This window comes from Nycticebus coucang, chromosome 1 (genome assembly GCF_027406575.1).
Source record: "Nycticebus coucang isolate mNycCou1 chromosome 1, mNycCou1.pri, whole genome shotgun sequence".
Lineage (NCBI taxonomy): Eukaryota > Metazoa > Chordata > Mammalia > Primates > Lorisidae > Nycticebus > Nycticebus coucang.
The window spans coordinates 8,554,677-8,579,437 of NC_069780.1; the positions used below are offsets into that span (position 1 = coordinate 8,554,677).

Consider the following 24,761-nt stretch of genomic DNA (forward strand, 5'->3'; position numbering starts at 1 on the left):
ATGACTTAATAAAAAAAAAATGTAGATTCTGAATCCTAGCCCCACAGTTGCTGACTCAGTGAGGGTGGGGCAGGTCCTGCAAATTGCATTTCTCTTCAGTTCCTTGGTGATACTGATGCCGCGGATTCAGGGACCACACTTTGAGAACCACTAAGATGAAGTCCTCTGAGGCCCTGTGATGTGGTATAGAACACAGGCACGTTAGTCCTGAGACATGGGTTTCAGCTTCCAAGGAGTCTGTCCTTATCAATGTTGCCTGCTTCACAGAGTTCTGTCAAGCAAATAATCTTTCTGAGATTGAGTTTCTTCCATTTTTAGTTGAAAATAATAAGATCCACCTCATTAAGGTCCTGGTAAGAGTTAAATGAGATGCTCGTAAAACACATTATGCTCTGCTTGCCGTGTATATATCTACTGTAAGATTTTTTTTTGGTGGGGGGAAGCCATGTAAATATTTCTAAAAGATCTGGACAGCCAAGTCTATCAAATAAATAACACTTTCATTGAAATAACTGAAGAAGCAATTTTAAATATTTCATTAAATTCCTGTGCTCTTTTTCAAGCTGGTGTGTGTATGTGTACTTTTTTTTTTCTTTTAATTTAAACAAGTGGTTCTTCCCCATGTAGTTCTTACTAGGTAGAAAGTTGCATAATAGATCGGGAATTTCATCCTGCTTTAATTCTGCACGGTGAGATTGTGGCATATTTGATGCGTAGGGGATACAGGGCAGTGGGAAGGTCACAGCTACGGTGCAAACCCTGAGTTTTTATAATTCACAAACAACTAGGCTCTGGCCACAGTTCTGTCTTCTCGCATTCATAAGCAGCCAGGTAAGTATCCGTGTGGCCCAGAATCACCTGGGAGCTTCTTAAACATACAGAATTTAACAACCTGTCTCTAAAGAATATGATTCGGTGTATCTGGGATGGAGTCTGGTCATATGTATTTTAAAGTATTAGGCCAGATGGTGCAGACGCTACATTTCAAGGAACACTGAGTCTCCAAAGGTTATCAGGGGAGGGAAGGAGGGAAGGAAATAAGGAAGGAAAGGAAGGAGAACAGTCTAGTGTGAGTTTAAATTCACATTCCATTGTTCAGTCAACTGTGTGGACATGACCAAATTCTCCAGTCTCCATAGTCTGGGTGCCGCTTATGTGGCATGGCTCATTCCTATCTGTCAGGATGTCATGCAGGTTGCAGTTAACGTGCTGTATAAAGTGCCTGGCACAGTGCTGGGCTTGGAGCTCACGTGCTCTAGTATCATGGTGGTTCTAAAATGCCAGACGTGGAAGGTGGACAGATAAGTTTAACACATAAGTTCATAGATGGCTACATGCCTGATTTTCCTATTTTAGCAAAAAAAATTCTTTGGCAGATAGAACGGAAATGAAGCCATTTAGCTTTGTGAATCCGTAAAATATTTACTAACCATCAGGGAAACAGAATTCTCCAAAGATGATGTTAAAGTGACTGATTTCTTACAGGTGTTGTCAGGTCAGGCACATTAACAACTAGTTTCTAACTTGTTAATTATTTTTTTAGATTTGAAACTTTTTTTATTTTTGGTGCTTGATTAAGTCGTGTTTGATTGTATTACAACAAATTATTCAGTCTGATCTGTTGAACAGAAGACTGTCATTTTTCACCATGCCAGAACATTAAAATTTTCCATCCATATTATCATGACGAGATAAAACCCTTCCATGAGCACGTTAAACACTTGGGGGGGCCTAGAAGAAGCCATGTGGATACAGGACAGCAGGGTCAATATCATTCAATGAGAGAATGAAAAAATCCTGTTTAAAAAGAAAACATTATTGCTATAAAGACGGAGTCTTTTCTTTTTCCAGTATTTATGTTTTTGTTATTTTTTTAATTTCAAATTAATATGAGGGTACAAATTTTTAGGTTACATTATTCTCACTACCAAGGTAAAGTTCAAGTTGTAGAAGAGCCCTTCACCTAGGGGACGTGCCGAACACCCTCACATTGTGCAGCCAAGTGCTCTTGCTCCTCCGGGCAATCCCTCCTTCTCCCCTCCCCTCCCCCCTCTTCCTCCTTTGCCACTTCTCCCCCCCTCCCCTTTCTTTTCTCTCCCCTCTCCCTCTTTTCTCCCCTCCTTACTCCTCCCCCTTGCTAGACTATATTTGTGGGTTTTGTTTTTTGGGTTTTTTTTTTTTTTTTTGCGGTTTTGGCTCAGGTTGGATTTGAACCCGCCACCTCTGGTATATGGGGCCGGTGCCCTACTCCTTTGAGCCACAGGCGCTGCCCAATGTATGTGTGGGTTTTTTTGTTTTCTGAGGGGTTTTTTGCAGTTTTCTTGGGCTGGGGCTGGGTTTGAACCCACCACCTCCGACATATGGGGCCAGCGCCCAACTCCTTTGAGCCACAGGTGCCTCGCCCTATTATTTTTGCTTTCTCACTTGTGTGGGCCTGTAATTGTTGATATATTGGTTTCATATTAGTATTGAGTGCATTGGATATTTTTTTCCATACTTGAGATACTTTACTAAGAAGAATGTATTTCAACTCTACCCAGGTAAACACAAAAGACATAAAGTCTCCATCTTTTTTTTTAAATGACTGAATAGTATTCCATGGTATACGTATGCCACAGTTTGTTAATCCAGTCATGAGTTGATGGGCATTTGGGTTGCTTCCACTACTTGGCAATTATGAATTTAGCTGCAATAAACATTCTAGTGCAAATCAGTACAGGTTACTCTGGTTTTTCTCAAAGTCTTTGTGGCTTTCCTTCTACAGACTCTAAGCAATTTTAAAATACTCTATTCTTTCTGTAGTAATCTTCCCCAGATTGCTGGCATGCTTCTAATTTATGTCTTAAAATTAGTAGCATGATGTTTTTTACTTCCATGCTGTTCTTGAAGGTTTCAGGAGGGAATTTATCAACCACAATTGCATATCCATTAAACAAAGCTCAAGAACAGACAGTCCTAATGGGGTTTTCAGGTAATTGTCCTGTAGTATAAGGTTTGCCAAGGGCAATGGTCCATGCTACTTCAACATCTTAAAGTCTATAAACCACAATTCTGTGTGATAGTCCTGAAGAGCTTTGAATTATCACTTGAAAAACAACAGGATGTAGGAAATTTCAGCTTCCTTGTTGCTTTCATGAAAATGCCACTTTAAAGAAAATATTTCTCAGAGCCACCAGGATTAACATAATTCATTGCTCTAGAGAACCAGTGTTTTATATTTGTAATCTGTTACACGAGAAAAAAAAGGCCTCCTGTTATATGTGGGAACGTGACACGGCCTGCATAGCGAGGGGAAACTCTCTCTTGAAATTCTCCTGAAGTGGTAGGAAGATGTGCAAATTATGGGTTTGTCACCTGCTTGCCGGAAGTGCATGGGAATATGCTGTGTAATATCAAGAAAAGTATTGTTTTGAACCAGTGAGATTTTCTGATATTTCTTTCTAGGTTGGACACCGAGGAACAATAAGGAGTTATCCAGGCTTTAGCGCATCAGTGGATGCTGAGGCTATTCGTAAGGCAATCAGAGGAATTGGTGAGTCATGCGTTATAATTCCTTTCTTCAAACCGAAGCGGATCAAGAAAGTGTCAGTCTAAAAGTACCTAGGTTGAGTGTGCCCAAATTGGCTTACTCAATTTGAGAAATTGTCAGGGATTTTGTAAATTATGAAACAATCAGGAAAAATATAGGAGCCTAATTTTATTAAATTTTAACATTTGCTGTCTTTACTTCATATGGAAAACTGCTACCACCACCAATGATCATCATAATAAATCATTACAAATACAGTCCCTGTCTGTTGGTCCTGGATTTCATTCCTACCTCATTCTTCAGTGATAAACACCATCCTAAATTAGAGTTTCTTCCCATGAAACGTTTAATACCACGACTACATATGTCTGTATATAATGTTTTGCATGATCTCAAACAGCACAAAGTTGAATCCTCCCATGCTGATGCGTTTAGCTCTAGGTCATTAATTTTAACTACATTTTAACTGCATCACTATCTCATAAAGTGGGAGTATTGATGGAACATTTAAATTGCCTGTAATACTGTCCTATCACAATATAAAAATACTTCAATGAACAGTCTTCTTTATGTCTCCTTGTGCACATTTGCTAGCCTTCTCTAGAATAGGACAAAAATTGGAATTTTCTAGGTTGAAAGGGATGCCTTTCTTCAAGTTAACCAGAAATTTTGCCAAATTGGCTGCTCCCTGAAATGAATATAGAAATTAGTGTTTCTTTTGTTTTCATTAGAAATTAGCATTTCTTCCAGCAATGGATGAGGATTTCCTCTTGCTCCACACCGTCACCAATACTTGCTACAGTAATGACCTTCCGTTGTTCCAGCTGAGTGGGTTTAAAATTGTATCTCACTCCATAACTGTCTTTGTTCCATAACTCTACACTCATTACCGATACAGTTAGGCATCCTTTCTTGTTTATTTGCTTACACTCTCCTGGATCAATTCTTCATGTAGTTTATCCATTTTTTGGTTGAGTTGTCTTCTTCATGATTGGCCAAATTTTTTATAATTTCTGGATATAAATACTTTTTAATAAATTATAAGCTATAAAAGTATCTTCTCTAAGTCATCTTTTTCACACTGATTTATAACATTTTCACAATTATTATAATTTTATAATGACACAATAAATACCTAGTAAGGCAAGTGGTTTTTTTTGGTTCTTTGCTCCTTCTTCTGAATCTTAGGATCAGTTTATCAAATTCTGTGAAATATACTATTAGGGCTTTGTATTAGTATAATATTGTCTTATTTCTGCCTGGTTTGTGTTTACATTTCCTTCCATTATTTAAAGACAGTTATTTCTTCATTTACCTCTTTTACTGCCTATCTGTACCCAGTGTTCAGTAGACTCGTTCCAGGAGGTTAGGGCTAAACCAAATCAATGAATGATGTTTACATTTTATTGTCTGTCTTTTTTAACATTATGTCTCTTTCCCAATTTTTGCATTCTGACTGGCGGCCCACTTTGAGAAGGAGGTTTTTGTCTGTGAGCACCACTTCAACATGTTCTGAGTCCAGAACCAGGCGCCATAATGGCATTTGAATTAAGGATGTGTCAGATCCAGTCTCTGAACCCTGAGGCAGCATGGGTTAGTTAGTTGCATGTGCAAAAGTAGGTGAGAAACTGCCAGCAGGCTACATGACACCATGAGCAGTTTGGGATGTTTGGAGTCTTGGTGCGTAAGACATAGAGATTCAGAGAAGGGGTGGAAAGTGAGAATATAGGCATAAGGCCAGAGCTTGTGTAACAAGTTGGTCTATGAGCCAAGGGGCTACAACTTCATCCTGAAAGTTACAGCAAGCCATTAGAATTTTAGCCAAGGAATGGCCCAAGCAGACTGCATTTTTTATAATTCTGTTTAGAAAATAGTATACAAATTAATTATATGGGGGTCAAGTTAGGAGGCTATTTAGGTAAAATATGATAAGGACATGGTGGCAGAGGAGAGGATAAATTCAGAAGATGCAGACGATTGCTATAATGTAGGAAATAAGAAAAAGGAGTCTAGGATGATTCCCAGGATTTTTGATTGGGTAACTATATTCATAGCTATGTCATGGATGAGAGAATGTAGGATGAAAGATGAAGTTTGAGAGAAAATACAAGGAATTAATCCTGGAGCATGCAAGTTTGATTTGAATGCATGTGCAATTAGGGTGTCCAATAGCTTACTGACACAGATTTTGGGACAGGTCCAAGGTGGTTAACAGGCCCACAGAGCACAAATAGGCTTTAATCTAATTCTTTGTTTACTTAGCTATATGCAAGAATGCCAGACCAAAGTCACAGAAGGGCAGCATCCCTCATGGGGAGCCCCAGCAGCTAATGAAGTCTGCAGATTCTTTTGCCCATGATTGATGTAGATGGTATACTGCTGCCACAAATATCTGTAGGGGTCACCTGGATGCAGAAAAGTTGAGCCCTGAGTTCTAATTGATCTTTTATACCATTCTAGTCATGCCAAAGGCCTACAAGCCAACTCACAGCTTCCCAAACCAGGTGTGGTGTTCCACAGCAAATGAAATGAGCCCAACTCTCCATATTTATCTTAATGCTATAATTACCAAGAAAAGAGAGACCTCACGATCATTCTCAGGACAATACCAGCCTTGGCCTGGTATTATCCTTGACTTACAAACAGTTGGTTAAGTATCTGGGTGTGAAATGCCTGAGGGAGGTGTCCATGTTTGGGGGTCAGAGATTTGGATTTAACTTCTCTCTGCACTGCTTTCAAGCTGTGTGGGTTTGGCCAGTGAGATAAATTCTCTGAGTGTGTCTTTATCTTTAGTACAGCTCAATCTAGCTTAATCCTGCCTACTTCATAGGGTCACTGTGAATGTTGGCTATGACAGTGAGTAAATAGGAGCCTCGTACAGGTAGGTTCTAAATTGAGTGTTGGTTCCTATTCTCCAGAAGAAAAAAGACTTTTGTGTCTAGTATAGGTATGAGAGACTGGAGGTGACGAGACAATAACCAGGCATCACCAGGGTGAAAAAGCCCGTAGGACTAGCTCTGCCTGATGTACAGATGAGAGTATTGGGACAATGCTTGTTTTCTTCCCAAAAAAACTATCCAAACAAAGTTAACTTTCCTTCCCTTAAACCAGGTAAACCCACAACAAATAATAATCCCAATCTGGTAAAAAGTTGGAAATTAAAAATCAAAATGCCTTATTACCATGTGGATTTGTTTCAGGCCCTCGATCATTTTTCTTTTGTTCAGGATATATGTACATTGAGCAAGTTTGGGTTGATGGTGAGTAAAGCAATTTTCATTTCATTTAGGAACCGATGAGAAAACCCTCATCAGCATCCTGACCGAGAGGTCGAACGCTCAGCGTCAGCTGATTGCCAAGGAGTACCAGGCGGCTCATGGGAAGGTACAGTGCGGTTGGCCCAACAGGCAGCAGAGAGATGATCGTCCCGGACTGTGGTAGCTCCCACATGTTCATCCCAAGTGTGACACCACATGCCCTGTGCATCCACTCAGGAGCCTCAGATCTGAGTCCTGGTTCTGCCTTGTCCTGGTTAAATAGCCTTTGCCATGTTATTTGATCTTTCTGGACCATTGTTCTAAAGCAGGACAGGTGGCCTGAATGGAGACATCTATGAGAGCGGGGCTGCTTCCAGCACCTAGTGGGGAGAGGTCAGGAGGCTACTGTCACGGCGCACAAGGCAGCCCCACAGCAGAGGGTTACCTGCTGACTATCTGCCAAATCCCATCTTAGACGACTTTTAATTTCTCTCCTAACTTTAAAATATTTATGTAATTATAGGCTTAATCATTTAGCAAATGTAAACATACCGACTACTGGAAACTAACTATAAAAACAAGTAAGACTTGGTCTTTGCTGCTCGGTTGGTTTGCTCAACACCTGTTTGTCAAGTGAGAAGGTGTCTGTGTCAGGGGATAGCCTAGGTATTGCAGATAACACTGGTATAGAAAGTTCTCTTCCCTCTAACATTCTATTAGAAAAATCATAAGTAAATAAGTTCAGATCTTGGTAAGTGATATGAAAAAATTAAAATTGTGTGATTGGATAGACAGTGACTGGTGAAATGTCCCCTGTGGACAGGGCTCTGAAGGAATGTCAGCACAGCTCGTTAACTTATTCCCAGCCAAGGCTCAGCAATGGCAGGGGTTCTGCTCTTCTTGATCTGGGAGAAGGGCAGTTCAGGCAGAAAGTACAGCAAATGCAAAAGTCCTGAAGCAGGAAGAAACTGGGAATAACTGAGAAGCAGGAAGAATTCCCATATGGCAGGAATGTAGAAAGTGAAGAGGGCAGAGGAGAGAGATGAGACTGGACAGAGGCTTAGAACCTGCGGGGCCTTGGATCTAGGCACAGTGTTTAGATTTTATTCCAAGGAGAGTAGGTCACCATTGAGGTTTACAAGCAGAAAAATAATATAATCCAATTTTTTTTAAGAGTTTTTTTGGCTGTTAATGGAAAGTGAACTATGGAAAGGAAGGGGTCCGACCAGACCAGTGAGTCCACTGAGCCTGACACAAGGTTCCCTGTGTCAGGAGAGTGTCTAGGGACCATCCACAGGCATCCCCTCTGGAGGGTGTCCCCAGGCCCCCCAGCTCCACAAAGACACCCTTCTCTGAGTTCCCTTATCAGTTACTTAACATACTATATTGAAATCTTATCTTTGAATATTTCTATTTTTCCCAATAAGGCATATCTTAAGGGTAAGGGTTTTGTGTAGCTCATCTTTAAATCCCTAGAATAGATCAAGTGTCCAGGAAACAGTTGCCAAATCAAATGAAGTGCCAAGCTTCTGGGCTAGACAACACTTTGACGTACAGGGACGTGGATGATCCATTGGCTGTTCAGCGTTTCCAAAACACACAGGAAGGATGGAGGGGAATGAGAGCAACCATTTCTGACCGTGGGACACGATGAGAGATGTGAAATAAGATTCAGCGCCGTGTTGAGGGCACGTGGTGGTGGTACTGAGCATTTAGAGAGGAAAACACCGGCGTTCAAGGAGCTCTGGGACACTTGGCTTCACCCCGTCTGTTTCAGCAGGAACGTGCCCTGCTGTGCCCCCCGCCTGGCAAGGCCCCTCTGTGCCCACCTCATCCCAGGCTGGGATGCTGCCAGCCTGCTGCAGAGCTGACAGTCATCAGGAGCAGGACAAAAGTTACACAGTATTACTTCTTTAGATGTTAAAAATAAAAACCATGCTACCTGTTTTTAAGCAGGGAGGAGGGACTGTCCTATGTGCTATGTGAAAACAGTGCCACAAGCAACATCAATAAGGAACGTCGGCCCCATCGCCCACCAAGGGTTCCCTGGGGGTTGTTGCCAGAAAACTATGCCTGCCAATTCCCAGTTCCGCATTCTCACTAGAGGCAAATAACTGACCACTTCTTCCCTCTTCCTTTCTCTCCGAGCTCTCCGGTGGTTGCTGAGAAGCAGGGCGCCAGGAGGGCACCTGCCGGTGATGCTGGTGTCAGCAGGGCTCCTGCCCTGGCTGCCGCCGCCCTGGCTTCACCTGCAGCAGGGTGCTGAGGGCTCCGGAAGCGCTTTTTATAATAACACCAAGTGCCTGACTATGGCATTCACATAACCCTCCGCTTTGGCTCTCCTTCAAAAAGTCTGTATGAAACAGAAAAATTGGGGAGCAATCATAAACTGCAGATTAATATTCATGGAAACAGGCTCAGCACATCTGTTCATCCCCTGTAGAGGGCGTGTTTCTGTCTGATTCTGACTCATATGTTCTCGTGTCACTAAGTGCTTTAGAGAAAGAGAAAGGAAAGGCATTTCACAGTCTCCTCGTTTTTCATTTTAGAGGCTGAAAGATGACTTGAAGGGTGATCTCTCGGGACACTTTGAACATCTCATGGTGGCCCTAGTGACTCCACCAGCAGTGTTTGATGCAAAGCAGCTGAAGAAATCCATGAAGGTATGATCCCTCCACAAGCCATTTCTGCCCAGAATTTGACTATGTTATCAAAAATTCTAACTTTCAGCTGGGCGCAGTGGCTCACACCTATAATCCTAGCACTTTGGCAGGGTGAGGTGGGTGGATTGCTTGAGCTCAGGAGTTCGAGACCAGCCTGAGCACGAGTGAGACCCCATCTCTAAAAATAGCTGGGCATTGTGGCAGGTGCCTGCAGTCCCAGCTTCTCAGGAAGCTGAGGCAAGAGAATACCTTGAGCCCAAGAGTTTGAGGTTGTGATTGTATGATATATGTGGCTCAGTATGACAATGTGATTGCACTGTATCCAGGGTGACATAATAAGACTGTCTCAAAAAAAAAAAAAAAAAAAAAGAAAGAAAAAGAAATCCTAGCTTTCTTCCAGGACACACCGGAGACAGGGTGCTCTTTTGGTCTGTGCTCTCCAAATGGTGGAATGACTCTAAAATAGGGAACAGTTGTGGAAACTTAAGCCCAAATGTTCATGGGCTAAAAGAATATTGTCATATGCTTATTTTGTTTGTTTATTTAACATGAGTCATTATTGAAAATAAATGGCATTGTCACCAACCATAGCACTTAGGCTAAAAACCTAGTATTGTCCTTGAACTCTACTTTCCCTTATCCTTCAAAGCTCCCAAATCTTCAGCAAGTTCAAAGTCCATTGCTAAGGTGTGCATGTCTCTCAAAGTCCATCCTACTGTCCAGTCCGACCACCATCATCTCCTGGCCTTATCAGTGGCCTCCTAACTGGCCCTTCGCCTCCATTTTTGCCCACCACAAATTCATTCTTCACAGAATAGTCAAAATTATTTTTGTTAAGTTATTTTACAAATCAGATTATGATATTTGCCTACATAAATCTCCAATGATTTCAAACAATTAAAATCTAAACTCCTTATCATGACCTTCATCACCCAACATAGTATGGCTCCTGCCTGTCTTGGTGACTTTTAAAAATTCTCTATCAGTCAGGGTTCCCCAGAAGAAGAATCAATAGCCAGCACATGTATGTTAAAAGAGAGTTATTATAAAGAATTGGTACATGGCTGTGGGACTGTTAGGCAAGTTTGAAGTCTATAGGGCAGGCTGTCAGCAAAGGCAGGTTGGAACACTCAGGCGCTGGCTGAAACTGCTGCCCACAGGCAGAATCTTTTCCTCTTGGCAGAAGCCTCATCTCTACAATTACAGCCTTTCAACTGATTGAATCAAGCCTGCCTAGAAGATGCAACATCTTTAGATAATCTTCCTCACTTAAAGTCAGTTGATAAGGGACTTAAAGTATATTACAGACCATCTTCACAGCAGCATCTAGAATAGTATTTGAAAAACTGGAGGTTGTAGCCTGGCCAAGTTTGCCAATAAAACTGACACCTCCTCCCTATTCAATGACAAAGCTACACTGGCCTCTGCTCTTCGAACATAAGCTTATTCCCAGGATCTTTGCACATGATGTTCCTTCTATCTAGAAGGCTTTTCCTACAAAGACTTTTTATTAATATTTTCTTAATCATACCTATTATCATCTAAGATCATCTTGTCTATTTTTTGTCTATTTGTTTATTTCCCTTCTAACCAAAAGACAAACCATCATTGAAGGGAACCTCATTGGTTTTGATGTGTATGTGCTCCTAGGTCAACACCTGGAAGGAAGTAGGTGGCTCAGCATATGTATTGATAGGAAGGAGGGAAAAAAAGGAAGTCTAGATCCGAGGTGTAAGCCACAGTCTGTCCTCCCGTCAGTGGTTCAAGATCCAAGAAGCAGACGGTCAGATGGGATTAGATGCACAAGAGATGTATTGTAGGGAATGCCAGTGAGAATAAGGAGCAGGTGGGCGGGGCCAGTGAGGGTAAGGAGCAGGTGGGCGGGGCCAGTGAGGGTAAGGAGCAGGTGGGCGGGGCGAGTAAGAGTAAGGAGCAGGTGGGTGGGGCGAGCCACCTGCAGTGCAGGGCTGATGCCTGTGATGGAGGGAGGAAGGCAGGACAGGCAGGCCTCAGTGCATGGCACAGCTCTGAGAAAACCTTGACAGGTTGTTGGGGAGCCTTGAGCAAAGACTGCCCTTTGGAGGAGTCCTACGTTGGGCAGAAATGGCCCCACTCCTGTCCCCCTGCTGTTCTAGTCATTGGCTGATGCAGCTTCAATGTGATCAGGGCAGACCCAAATGCCCAACAGATTCTCTTGAAGTGAAATCTGAGCAGTGAACCTCCATGGTGAGCACGTGGGGAGGGTAGCAGGTGTCATAGTAAGGATTACATCCATCAGCAAAGACTGGAACAATTTCTCTTTTCACACAAATGATATCCAAAGTAAGCATTGCAGAGCTGGGCGTGGTGGCACCACCACATCAGAATTCCTAGATCCTGAGGCTCCGCCATCTCAGCTCATGGCTTCCACTTTTTGGTCAAAGATGAAAGGCAGCTCAGGATCCAGGCTTTATAACTTTATCCTAGTCGACTAGAAAGTAAAAGACCACCAAGGTTCACTCTTCTTAAGGACACTTCCAGTACATGCACATGATATCTCTGCATAAATACCATTGGTCAAAATTTAGTTATATGGGTAAGCTTTGTTGTAAAGGAAGTTGGAAAATACAGCCTTTATTTAGGTAGCTGTGTGCCAAGTTAAAAATTGGAGGTTTTATTACTAAGCAAGAAAGACTAAAGAGATATTGGGGGCAACTAGGTGTGTCTGCCACAAAGGGACAGAATTTAGTCTCTGCTCACATGCTTCACTGGTCTTATTTGATCAAATCCTAGTGTAAATGGCTTCCCTTGGAGTCACAGAGTGATTCAGTGAATAAGGCTGAGAGGTAACTAGTCCCCAGGCCAGCTGGGCCCATAACACAGATTATTGGGGATTTGAAACCTCTCTGTATGAAGAGGACAGTACATGCTGACCAACCCAGTAGAGGAGTGCAAGATGAACTCATTGAAAATCCTGGAGAGCTCATTCTGAACACGGTGGTGTGTTCAAATGCTCAGTATGGTCATCCTGACACACTGTCACCTCTGGTCTTGAACACCGTAGGTGTTTTCCTTTATACTGTTTCTCCCTAGAATTATTTTGATGACTTTTTACACTAAAGTAGAAAATTTGCTTGAAAATTTGATGTCAGTTTGTTCCAGACAATTCATGTTATTTTAATACTAAAATGTATGGAAAAATAAGAAAACCACATTAGAGTAATATGGGACTTAGTATCAATTTACTCAAAAGTGTTCTTTCGTCAGTATAAAACAAGATAGTAAGACAGAAAGGCATGGAATTAAGCTTTTGAAGTGTTCTAGAAAAAATATATATATTTTGTTTGTTTGTTTGTTTAGGGCACTGGAACAAATGAAGATGCCTTGATTGAAATTTTAACAACCAGGACAAGCAGGCAGATAAAGGAGATCTCTCAAGCATATTACACAGGTAATCGCGTTTTCTGCTCACCTTTAGCACTGTTCACGCACATGTGAGCTGTGTTGCTTTTCTTAGAATCCCCCCAATCTCTTCTTCACAAGGCATTTTGAGAAGGCAAAACTTAGAGAAAGGAGGATACATTCTACAATGGGCTGAAGACTGTGGCTCTTCAGAAAATATGAGAATATGATCAGAGCTAGAAACTGCCACATAACAGAGGCATTAAGGTTTTACATTCATAATATTACAGCTGCAGTGGAGTTTGCCTAATTGAATTAGCCCTCTGCCTTGATGTAAGAGACTCGAATTATTATACATTATTATATGTTAAAAGCTCTCAGATTAGACTCATGATTTCTGGAGTGGGAAATTAGACGAGCCACTTAGAGGATGTGCTGAGCGTGTAGATTCAGTATAATTAGCGAAACACCCAACAGTCTGTTAGCTGTGTAGAAACTGGAAAGTCCCTGCAGTGCAGCTCTGACTCTACCTACCCAGGGTGAGTGCGGCTTCACAGGTTAAGGTCACAGTCTTCCCAAGACTGCCTTTGCTGCAGTCGTCAACCCCAAAGCTCAGGTGTCCCCAGGCCACACACACTTTTAACCAACTACCCTGTGAGGTTCAGTAGCTCACAGGAATAACTCTCAGAACTCAAGCAAGTGCTCTCTTTACAAATATAATTTTCTTATAAAAGGTACAAATAAAAGCCAGCCAAATGCACAGACTATGTGTAGGGAGAGGTTTTGGAGGGTCCACATGAAGCTTCCACTCTCCTGGCACAGTAGTGCATTATTACCAAGCAGCAAGCTCACTTGATCACTGATGTCTGTAGTTTTTACTGGGGTCTCATTATACTGGCATGATGGCTTGTGTCATCATTCCTGGGATGGAGCAGTTTCCAGCCCCCATCCTCTCCCCAGACGTTGGGCCCATATTGTGGCTCAGAGACTCAGCCCTGTAATCACACAGTTGGTCTTTCCGATGTGACCAGTCTCTATTCTGAATCATCAGCATAAACTCAGGTGAGGTCCTAGGAGACCACCATGAGTAACAAAGATACTCCCAATTACTGAAACAATTGCAGAGATTTAGAGGTTACTTCGCAGGAACCAGGGACAAAGACCAGCCCAATTCTTTATTATATTGCAGCCTTCTATAACCTGCTCTAAGTACTTCAAGGGAGCCACAGTTTCCACGTTTGTGTTTCAGTGAGGTCAAGTGTGTGACCAGGAGCTCTTACAGTGGAAGAGGTCATGGTCGCCTCTTTCCCCACTTTTCTGAAGTTCATGATATGTGATGTGAGAGAACGCTACTGAATCAGAGATCAGAAACTCAAAGTTCTAGTTCAGGCCCCCACATGATTCAAATATCTTTTATGCCTCTAAATGCATAAAATAGTCAAATTGAAATAATTTTCATATATTTAGTCTAGTTTATATTTAGTCTAGTTTTCTGCAAAATATGTGGGGTAAAGGAAGACCTGGGGAGACAGCATGAGATGACTTATAAAGTCTCAGCTAGATAATTCTAAAATTACAAAACACTTCCCTAAGGTCTAACAAAGAGGAACTTCATTCTGGGACTTTGTAGTTTCAAATTTAAAAAATTTTTCTAGGCAAATGAAGGGTAAATGTGACAAAATCACAACTATTAGGGATAATGGTGCTTGCTAAGTGTCATCATTTAGATAAATAACTCATTTATAGTGGCTTCTGCTTATATCAACTGCTTTGAAAAAGTATAGATTTCATAAAAGAAGCTAAAATAATGCTGAGAAAGTGTCCCTCTGAACACAGTTCTTGCTATTGGATAATCTCATGTCACTATCTATAATTGTCTTTCATTGATTTAAAAGGATGAGAATTTATGTGGCCAATTTACAGAGTTCTTGAGAATGACGCAGGTAGAAGGCAGCTAGGCGCCTGTGTCACCTACATCCAGGTGTATAGGGGCTCCAAGAGAATCATTACCCTTTACGTGGAGCAGGATAGAGATTTAAAACTGATGGGCATTGCACGTCACAGGCCATGCAAAAGGGACTACAGCTAGTTAGTGCTAAAATACGTGAACACACAGTTGGCTTTTGATAAGGGAAATGGTGCTCTTTGGGGTAGCTTTCTTGCTTTTGAAAGATACCAAGCAATATAATCTTAATTTGTATTCATTAAGATTAGGGTTAGATTCAATAAAACAAAAAAAAAATGGCTTAAATAAGATAGAAGTTTGTTTTTATCATATGTAAGGAGAAGTGTAGAGCTGAGAAGTTCTAGGACCAGTACAATTGCTCATCAAAACTTTCAAGAACTCAGGGCCCTTCCTGATTCCTTTTATGCCATCACTGAGATGCAGTCCTTGTCTTCATTGTCTGGGAAGGCTGCTCAAGATCCAGGCATCAGTCTGTGTCCAAAAGCAGTGAAATGGAAGAAAGGCTAAGATGGGCATGGTTCATCCCTTTAAGGAAACTTCCCAGCAAAGTCACATTTGTCTGCCTGCATTCAATTGCAAAGAACTTAGTCATGAAGCTGTACCTGGATAAGAGGAAAGCTGAGAATATCGTTTTTAAGCTTTATGTCTTGCTAGAGGTTAGTTCTGCTACTATAGAAGAAGGTGACCCTGGAAATTGGAAGGCACACTAGTCGCTTGCCTACCCCCGCTTCCCCACTGTGCGCTCCTGAGTGCCATCGTCAGATGAAATGAGCCATGATTCCATCCAAGGTGGCAAGTCTTCCTTTTCTTTTTTATCTGCCACAACACACAGTGCAGTAATAGTCGCAAGAAAAGAGTATCCCTCTCCCAACAGAGGAGAGCACCAGGGAGTTAAATAGAAAGGAAAGGTTAATTTCATCAGCTACTCACTCCTTGCTAGTGTTGGCATTTAAACTTGTCTCTGTTTTATAATAATATTTTTCATCTTATCAAGGCTTAATTTCATTCTTGTTTGGTTTCAGTATATAAGAAGAGTCTTGGAGATGACATTAGTTCTGAAACATCTGGAGACTTCCGGAAAGCTCTGCTGACTTTGGCAGATGTAAGCTTTTATTTTTTAACTTGTCGATGAGCTGCATGCTCAGTACTAATTTTTAAGGAGTTTAAAAATAACCAAACTGAGACAATGAGATTCTAGTTTTCCTTATGAAATGGTTTGTTTACTTTACATGTGCATTGCCACTAAGCCATGTAATGTTCAGCCAAGATCATAAAAGGGTACATAATGACCTAACAGCAGCAACAACAAAAAAAAAAGTGTGTGGTCAGTATTTGGAAGTACTTTGATCAGGTTTCATAAAACATTAGAAAATGTTCTGATAGATCATCTGACATAAAATAATTACTCATTTCCATTATAAGTGCCTCAGTTTTAAAACAACATGTTTATTTTATTCTAGACTCCAAAGAATATGTATTTCTTTTGTTATCTTTTAAATTAAGTAGGAAGCTTGATACAGAAGAATTGTCTTCAGAGACTGATATTAAATTCAGAGATTGGTATCAGTCTCAGCATTTAAAAAAAAGAAAATGATTTACTGCAATTTCATCCTTGCCACCTTGGAAGAGCTGCTGAGCCATTAATCACCATGTGACCAAATGAGGTCACACCTCTGTTCCTTTTTTTAGAAAGCTCATAACTTTGATGAGAAAGGTGGTAAGTTCAGGGATGAGATGTAGTTACAGGGGCGTGTGTAAGAGAGGAAGTGATTTAAGCCATTTCTCACCAATTTCTTTTAGCTGATTTACACATCTCCTAATGTGGGAGAGAAAAATCCCAGGAACAACAGTTGCCTGATGGTTGAAACAGCACTTGTCAAAGTGAGCCACTATTCTGCTAGGAATCACTTGATCTTAATTATGCTCAGTACTAATTTTTAAGAAGTTTAAAAATAACCGAACTGAGGTATTTGAAATGATGAAAACCTTACCTGTGGCTCCAGGAGTAAGGCCCGGCTCCATATACTGGAGGTGGTGGGTTCAAACCCAGCCATGTTAAACCACAAACCGAAATCTATGAAGCGTGGGCAGACATGCATCTCAGAGGGGTGAACAGTAGTTGATCAGCTCCTCCACTGCCCCCCTCCTCATGTTGACCTAATGTTCACAGACGAGACATGCACCACATGTACGTATCAGTCCAGGAGACCCAGTTCCATGCCGACCACCACCATATGTCAACTAGTTGGTTACAGTCCCCTGGGGGGTCAACTTACAGAGGCTCTCCTGTAGTCCTGAGTGCACTTCCATTCGTGCGTGGACGTGAGCTTGTATACCCACAGGGGCAATAGAGAGCAGGCTCCAGGGCAGACTTCTAGAATCAAACTGAGCTGGAGTCTCACTCTGCCTGCTGGCTTTATGTACTTGGCCGAGTGACTTTAAGCCTTAGAACATTAGTTTTCACATCTGTAAAACGGAAATACTACTAATACCAACCGCACCGCGTGTTGTGAAGATGGAGAGAGAGCGAGCGAGTCTGCAACCGTACGTAATGGTCAATGCGTGGTGGTGGTTTATGCTGAAGAAGGCCAGCCAGCATTTTTATTATTGATACAAAGTGCAAAATGGCAGAGAGCAAGAAGAAAGCAAAGTAACAGCTGCAGAGTATCAGCAGCACAGGAAGGAGACCAGGCAAAAATCCCACAGGCCCATGAGGACCTGAGGTTTGAAAACAGGAGCAAATTCATTTTTAAAATACTATTGCCAAATGTTTCATGCACCTGTAATTTCCAAACTATTCAGACAATCCCTTTCTCCCAGTCTCCCCTCTTTCTATAATGTGCTTAAACATTTGTGCATGACCACGTACAGACTGAACCCCAGCGCCTTCAACATTACAGTGGTGTGATATCTTTGAAGGTTTGTTGTTTTTTTTAGTAGCCTTTTTTTTTTTTTGATGACAATAACAATGTTTAGATAAGGACTAGAAACAAAAACCTACTAAAGAATGAATGAAGAGGTTGGCGCCTGTGGCTCCAGGAGTAGGGCCTGGCTCTGTATACTGGAGGTGGTGGGTTCAAACCCAGCCAAAAACTGAAAAAAAAAGAAAAAAAAAAAGAATGAACGAAGATAAATATATTCAGAAAAGAAATCAGATGATTGCTACAATGAAATATTGAGCAATAATTATAATAATATCAAAAAAAGTAACATTCACACTGTCAGATAAGAGTATGTCTATTATAGAATGCTTGACTCTGAGGTTCAGTCTGGAGTCATCAGTTAACTTCTTCTTAGACTGCTTTTTAGAGCAGTTTTAGATAAATAGTAAAATTGAGCACAAAGAGATCTCATATGCCCCTTATCCTCCCTCATTTTCCCCTACTGTTAACGCCTTGCGTTAGTGCTGTATGTTTATTACAGTTGATGGACAAATGCTGTTAATAATACATCATTAGGAACTAAAGTCAACAGTTTACATCGGAGTTCACTCTTTGTTTCGTACAGTTTTATGGATTCTGGAGAATGTATAATGTGGCGTATCTACATTGCAGGTCATACAGAGCAGTTTCAGTGCTCTACAAACCCTCCCTGCTCTACCTTTCCACCCCCTAACCCAGCAGCTTTTCATCTTCTCCCAGCCTCTGTGGTTTTGCCTTCTCTAGAACGTCGTCGTGTATTAACAGTGGAAATCACACAGCATGTGACCTTGGTAGACTGGCTTAGCCTTTAAGGTTCCTCCATGTCTTTTCGTGGCTTGACAGCTCATTTCTTTTTAGTGCTGAATAATATTCCATTATTTGGAATGTTTGTTTCACCTCCTGGAAGGCATCATGGTTGCTCCCACATTTTTGTCAATTGTGACTAAAGCTTCTCTTCACACCCATGCCCAGGTTTTTGTGTGGACATGGTTTATTAACACGTTAGGGGTAAACGCCAAGGAACAAAATTAGTAGATCATATGGTAAGTATATATTTAGCTTTGTAAGAAACCGCAGAACTATTTCCAAAGTGGCTGCAACATTTTGCATTGACACCAGCAATGAGCGTCTCTGTTGCTCGGTGTTCGCCCCAGTGTTGGGCGTTGTCTGTGCGTGGGATCAGGCTGTGCTGCTGGGTGTGTTAATGGTACCTTATTGTTTTGATTTGTAATTCTTTAGGGACACAGGATGTCAAGCATCTTTTCATGTGCTTTGGCGATGCGTCTGTTCAGATCTTTTGCCTATTTTTAATTGGATTGTTATGTCATTGAGTTTTAAGAGTTCTTTATGTATTTGGATGCACATACTTTATCACATGTGTTTTGCAAATATTTTCTTCCAGTCTGTGGCTTATATAACTTCATCCTCTTAAGACATCTCAGTTTTCAGAAGAGGGAAGTGAGCCTCTAAAATTTTGTGATTTGCTACAGATTTCATGACTAGTCAGTGGCAGGACCGAAGTGGAACTCAGAACGCCTGGTTTCTCTGTGCTACACGGCCTCAACTGGAGCAAAACCGAATTGCCCTGCTGGTTAGAGTACTGAGCGTTAGGCTTTTCTCTGTTGTTAAAGGATTACCCTTGTTTTCATCATCCCCTTTTAGGGCAGAAGAGATGAAACTCTGAAAGTGGATGAGCATCTGGCCAAAAAAGATGCCCAGGTCAGTAATAGAGTAAAGAAAACATCTCCTTTGGCTGTCCTCACTCGATGCCCTGTGCATTTCTGGGAACAGGGAGAAAGCTGGCACCAGCTGGGGCTGTCCTCTCCTTCCCTGCCCTTGGATTTGCCCAGCCCCAGCTTTCTGCCTTGCCTGGTGGTGGTGGTCCTCCTCCCTGGCTCCGGCCAGCCCCTCTGTCTGATTTCTAGTCTGCTAAAAGTGAGGGGCTTAGATGATCCCCTTGACTGTAAAGTAAGGCTCCCACTATTCTCGTTCCACCTCTCCAAAAGAGAGAGAATTGTGTGTAGTAATGTAAGTTTTCTTTCCCTTGCCGATAGATTCTCTATAATGCCGGTGAGAGCAGGTGGGGCACGGATGAGGACAAATTCACAGAGATCCTGTGTTTAAGGAGCTTTCCGCAGCTGAAACTGAGTATGGACTCCCTTTAACATTCTTTGCACTGCATGTTGTTTTTACAAATGGGTTTAGTTTACAAAGTGCTAGAAAATGAAGTTTAAAATGGCAAAGTCTGTCCCAGTTTAAGTGTAGGCACTTTAGGAAACAAAACGGGGAGGCTGGTTTTGAAAGGCTGGATTTGAACTCAAGGCAGTACGATACTACTCTTATTTTCCCTTGGAGCAGTATTTTTAGCCTCTCTTTTTTTTTTTTTTTTAAATCTTATAGCACACTTGAACCTGTAGTTAAACTTCTGTGGCAGACTTAAATTATGTTGATAAAAAAAAGAATATACTTACCGTGCTTTGAACTTCTTTCAAAAATAATTTAATTATGATCTTTAAAATTTTTCACAGCACACCTAAGATCCCCTGTGCTGTGGCACGGTTGAAAATCACTGCCCTCGAGGATGAGTAGGTTACCTAGTGAGCAGAGAAGAGACCTGGCAGAGGGAAGAGAGGAGGCAGCCCTCAGGGCGAGAGCAGAGGGCTTGTTCCCCTGGAAGGCGAGGCTGGCAGCATTGTTCCACTCCACCTAACCCCTCTCCCCAGTCAGCCACTTTCCAGAAAAGCCAGGCATTGCAGGTGGGTCTCTGTGGGTGCCTTGATGCTGATTAACATTCAGCTCGTTCTGACATGCAGGTAAGTGGGAGAATGGGAAGACCTGCTCTACCGTGGGGAATTGCTGAGCACCCTCCCTCTCACACAGAACATCTCCCTGAGCTGTTCTAGAAGCAAGAGCACCCAGAACCCTGGAATCCCACGTACTGCAAACATGGGACTGGCGCTTCTGGGTGCCAGTTTACAGAATAACCACAGTTCATGGCTAAGCGTGTGTTGAGTTGATGGAAAAATGAGGAAACATAAGGATATTACTGTGGCTTTTAAATTCTGACATTGTCCTTCCTTCGTTTTGGCAAGAAAATCATGTTTCTTTTGTAAAATCATGGTAGTAGTGTAGCAGAGTGGCTTTATTCGTGTCTTTGTTTAAAAAACAAAAACCAAACAACCCTGGATCTCTTCCCAAAATTTCTTTCTTCAAAATTTATTTGGCTTACAAAATATGCCTGTACACTTGCTTGGTGAGATATATCACCGAATATATATGGTTTTCTTGGGTCAAATACTGATCAAGAAATTCAAATGCCTCCAAGGATGTGAAGTAAGACATGTCGCTTTAGAGAAGATTAACTAAGCACAAAGAAGTGTTCATAATTAAGATTTCTTTAGCAGATAAAAGGTATTTGACTAATGACTACAGGCTTAGTTCCTAAATGCTTCTATAATATTAAAAATAGTCCATCTTACTAGACAAATTATTTATCATTTAACCTTTTGGGCTATTTTAAATACAGCCTGGGCAAAGCGGGAAGACGGGTAGCAAAAGAGAGAGAGAGAAATATCATTGAAGAACATGGCCTAAGAAGTTCAGGTTTCTTTGTAGATGATTGTTTTACAAAAAAGAAACAAAAAGCAAAAACTGTGTTCAAATTTCAGTGGTTTAAAGAAGGAGTTTTTGAGCTTGCTACTTGATTTGCAGTATATCAAATAAAAACTGAAATATATTCAAGTGTGGTCAACTGGGAAACTTGAAATAATTTTGTGGTGTTGCTTTTTAGCATTTGATGAATACAGAAATATCAGCCAAAAGGACATCGAGGACAGCATAAAAGGAGAGTTATCTGGGCATTTTGAAGATTTACTGCTGGCCATAGGTAAGCCTTTGGCACTAATAGACTGAGCTATTTCAGCTTGTTTTGAATCAATGTCAGTGTAAGCTTCCTTAGTGTGAGAATGCTGACGGCCTCTTTATGCTCCCTACGGCCCCCAGCACAGTCAGATGTGCTCAACAGATAATGTTAAATAGATGCAAGAAGATGTTATCATTTTAAGACTTACTTTGCTTTATAAATTTGTATGTGACTTGTCGTCTTTAGCTTGTGGACTCCTTAAGAGCTGAAATAGCACATTTCTACCTGTGTTTTTATTGAGCCTGGTTGAAAACTGAGGCCTAAGCCAATTTGGTAATTCACCATATTTCTTTATTTTTGGAAGATGTCAGTGGCCTCCCAGAATTGAGCCAAGGTCAGAGCTATAGAGGTCTGAGCCAAGGTCAGACCCGGAGTTCTCCCTCTCCTGGGTTGAGGGAACTGGAGTATGTCAAAAAGAAAGTAACTTTCAGGCTCATCTGTTCCTGGGTAGGCACCTGCGTTAAGAAGCAGTCAGACACAGTTAAACCAGCGGTCTGCCTTCTCAGCCAGGGCTCCAGAGTCTGTCTTTCTAGGCTGTTGGAGGGCACCTGGTGAGAAAAGGTGCAAATGGATGAGAAGCAATTCAGAGACAGGGCCAGGACCCTTGACCTTCTAGTCCAGAGTCGGCCAGGACATCTTAAGTGTTTGTGCACATGCAGGGTTGTTCAGAATCCCAAACGGCTCCAATTTAAGGGGACTATTGAGCTTGCTGGAGGCTTCTTCTCCATCAGTGCTGGGGTAGGAGTGCCCGTACTCCACAGATCTTGTCATTCCCCCAAGAAGAGTAATTTCTACATCCCTTATGGTACTTAGCATCTCTTGTGAGATACACGTGAAGATTGCTGATGCCTTGAAATAAACGCCTCTAGAGTGGAGCCTCTGATTCATTATTCGAATGTTAATTACCACTTCTGAAGGTGAAACTCCCAATTAGGGTACGTCAAATTTTATTTTTAAATGAGCACTCCTCGGGCACTTACCATGGGCTAAATTCTTTACAAATGTTAACTCATTTAAGCCTCCTAACTGTCTTATGCTATAGGTACTATTCCTGTGCCCTTGGTGGAGATGAGGAACCTGGGACACAGAGGTTAGGTTCCTCCCCCAGGTCACAGGGATAACCTGTACAGGTGGGGCTCCCCCGGGCAGCTGCCCTGCCCACCCCCTACCCCTCCAACTCCCTAACTCCCTCCCACCCAACTGGGCTCCACAGTCTGATGTTAACCAGCTACCCTGATGTGCTTCCTTTCTGTCATTTTAAAGGAAGTTATGGAAAATACACTGGTGTAAGTTCCCATCCTAAGGGCTCCCTTCATGGGTTACTACATGTCATTTCTGAGCCTCTCTTCAATGCCAAGAATAAGGCTCTTCATCCAAATTCTGGCTCCCCAAAAAAATACTGTTGACTATGATTGAATTGCTAAAAGATAGGCCAAGAAGCCCAGGAAAGGAAAAAAACTTCTTTTCAGTTAAAAAAAAGGGAATTGAAACCAGTTCCTAAAATTAGTTCTGAGAATGTTCTGGGGCAATGATAGAGTCGATCAAATTTTTCCCACTTCATATTGTTCACCTTGATATTAATTTTGCTGATTTTGAAAAATTTTGTTGAAATATATGAACTTACTCATTGAGCTAAGAAACATTCTTGAAAATATACATTAAAGTTGTGCATTAAATTTAACCTGTAAGGATAAATTTATTTATTTTATCAAGTAAAAAAGACTATAATTCAATGAATTTAAGGTTCAAAATATGTCATAATTTCATTTTATGTTTCAATATGCTATTCAAAGAAAACAATTCTGTTTTTAAAAAATGTGTTTATTGAGGTTTAACTCACCATAAGATTTGCCAATTCAAAGCATGCAATTCAGTGCTTTTAAGTATACTCACAGAATTTTGCAATCCTCACCACAATCTAACTTTAGGACATTTTTATCAGCTCCAGCAGAAACCTCGTACCCTCTGGAAGTCACTCCCCATTCGTCTCCATCTTGTAGCCCTGCCGTCCTCAACCCCCTACCCCCACCTCCCTGGCAGTGACAGCTACCCAGCTAACCAGCTTCCTGTGGTTCCATTATGGGTCTGCAGCCTGTTAGGAACCAGGCTTCACAGCAGGAGGTGAGTGGTGGGCAAGTGAGCAAAGCTTCATCTGTATTTACAGCTACTCGCCCATCACTTGAATCACTGCCTGAGCTCCACCTCCTATCAGAGAAGTGGCAGCACCAGGTTGTCCCAGGAACACAAACCTTACTGTAAACTGCTCCTGGGAGGGATCTAGGCTGTGCCCTCCTTATGAGAATCTAATGCCTGATGATCTGAGATGGAGATCATGTACCTGAACTGTCCCAATCACCCCTCACCCTCACCATGTTCATTTAATAACTGTCTTCCATGAAACCAGTCCCTAGTGCCAAAAAGATTGGGGACCACTGCCCTAGCCCTGACAACCATCAGTCTATTTTCTTTTTATATAGATTTGCCTACTCTGGATATTTCATATAGAAGGAATCCAACACCATAATTAACATATAGTTTTGACATGAAAACCCATCTGAGCTATATCATCTTAGAATTGCATAATAGGAGCATTCTAGCTGTCAAATAAAAATGAATCCAGAGTCAGATAAGGAGAGGGTTTCTTCACAAAAAAGAGAACACTTTGATCTCAAAAATGTGCCAGAGTCTCAAAATCAAACAGAAAAGTCTCTCCTGGGAGGGGTGAACAGATCTTAGGAGAAACTTTTAAGGGGAAGCCAGACTGGGGGGAGGGGGAGCGGGGTGTGTCCATTGAGGTTTAGGAGGAAATCGGTCTCAGTCTTGGAGTCTCAGGATGAGCTGATGTGGGGCATATTTTGCATATTAGGGCTTGCTCAGACTGGGGCCAGAGTTCAGGGACCCAAGGAAGGAGAGAGGCTGGAGGGAACTTTGGACAAGACAGTGAAGAGGGAGGAATGGATAGTAGTGAATGTGTGGCCCTGGTATGTGTTATCCCGAATGGACTCCCCGGATGTCCTGCTGGCGGTGTGGAGTGCTAAAAATAAGCCTCCTTTCCACAAGAACATACCATCACCTCTAAAAATTTTCAGACATGCGGAAAAAAACCAGTAGTGAAAAACATA

The 24,761-nt window shown here is 41.7% G+C and overlaps 1 protein-coding gene across 2 annotated transcripts in view; it reads left to right on the forward strand.

Annotated features, from left to right (window-relative positions):
- Nucleotides 1–24,761, forward strand: part of ANXA3 (annexin A3) — a 52,905-nt gene that overhangs the window by 16,483 nt on the left and 11,661 nt on the right. For both annotated transcript variants that reach the window (XM_053590770.1, XM_053590845.1), the window contains exons 3-10: nt 3,445–3,532; nt 6,819–6,913; nt 9,336–9,449; nt 12,789–12,879; nt 15,819–15,898; nt 19,380–19,436; nt 19,772–19,865; nt 21,508–21,603. In XM_053590770.1, coding sequence (XP_053446745.1) covers nt 3,445–3,532; nt 6,819–6,913; nt 9,336–9,449; nt 12,789–12,879; nt 15,819–15,898; nt 19,380–19,436; nt 19,772–19,865; nt 21,508–21,603 — 715 coding nt within the window. The remainder of the gene's footprint in view (nt 1–3,444; nt 3,533–6,818; nt 6,914–9,335; nt 9,450–12,788; nt 12,880–15,818; nt 15,899–19,379; nt 19,437–19,771; nt 19,866–21,507; nt 21,604–24,761) is intronic.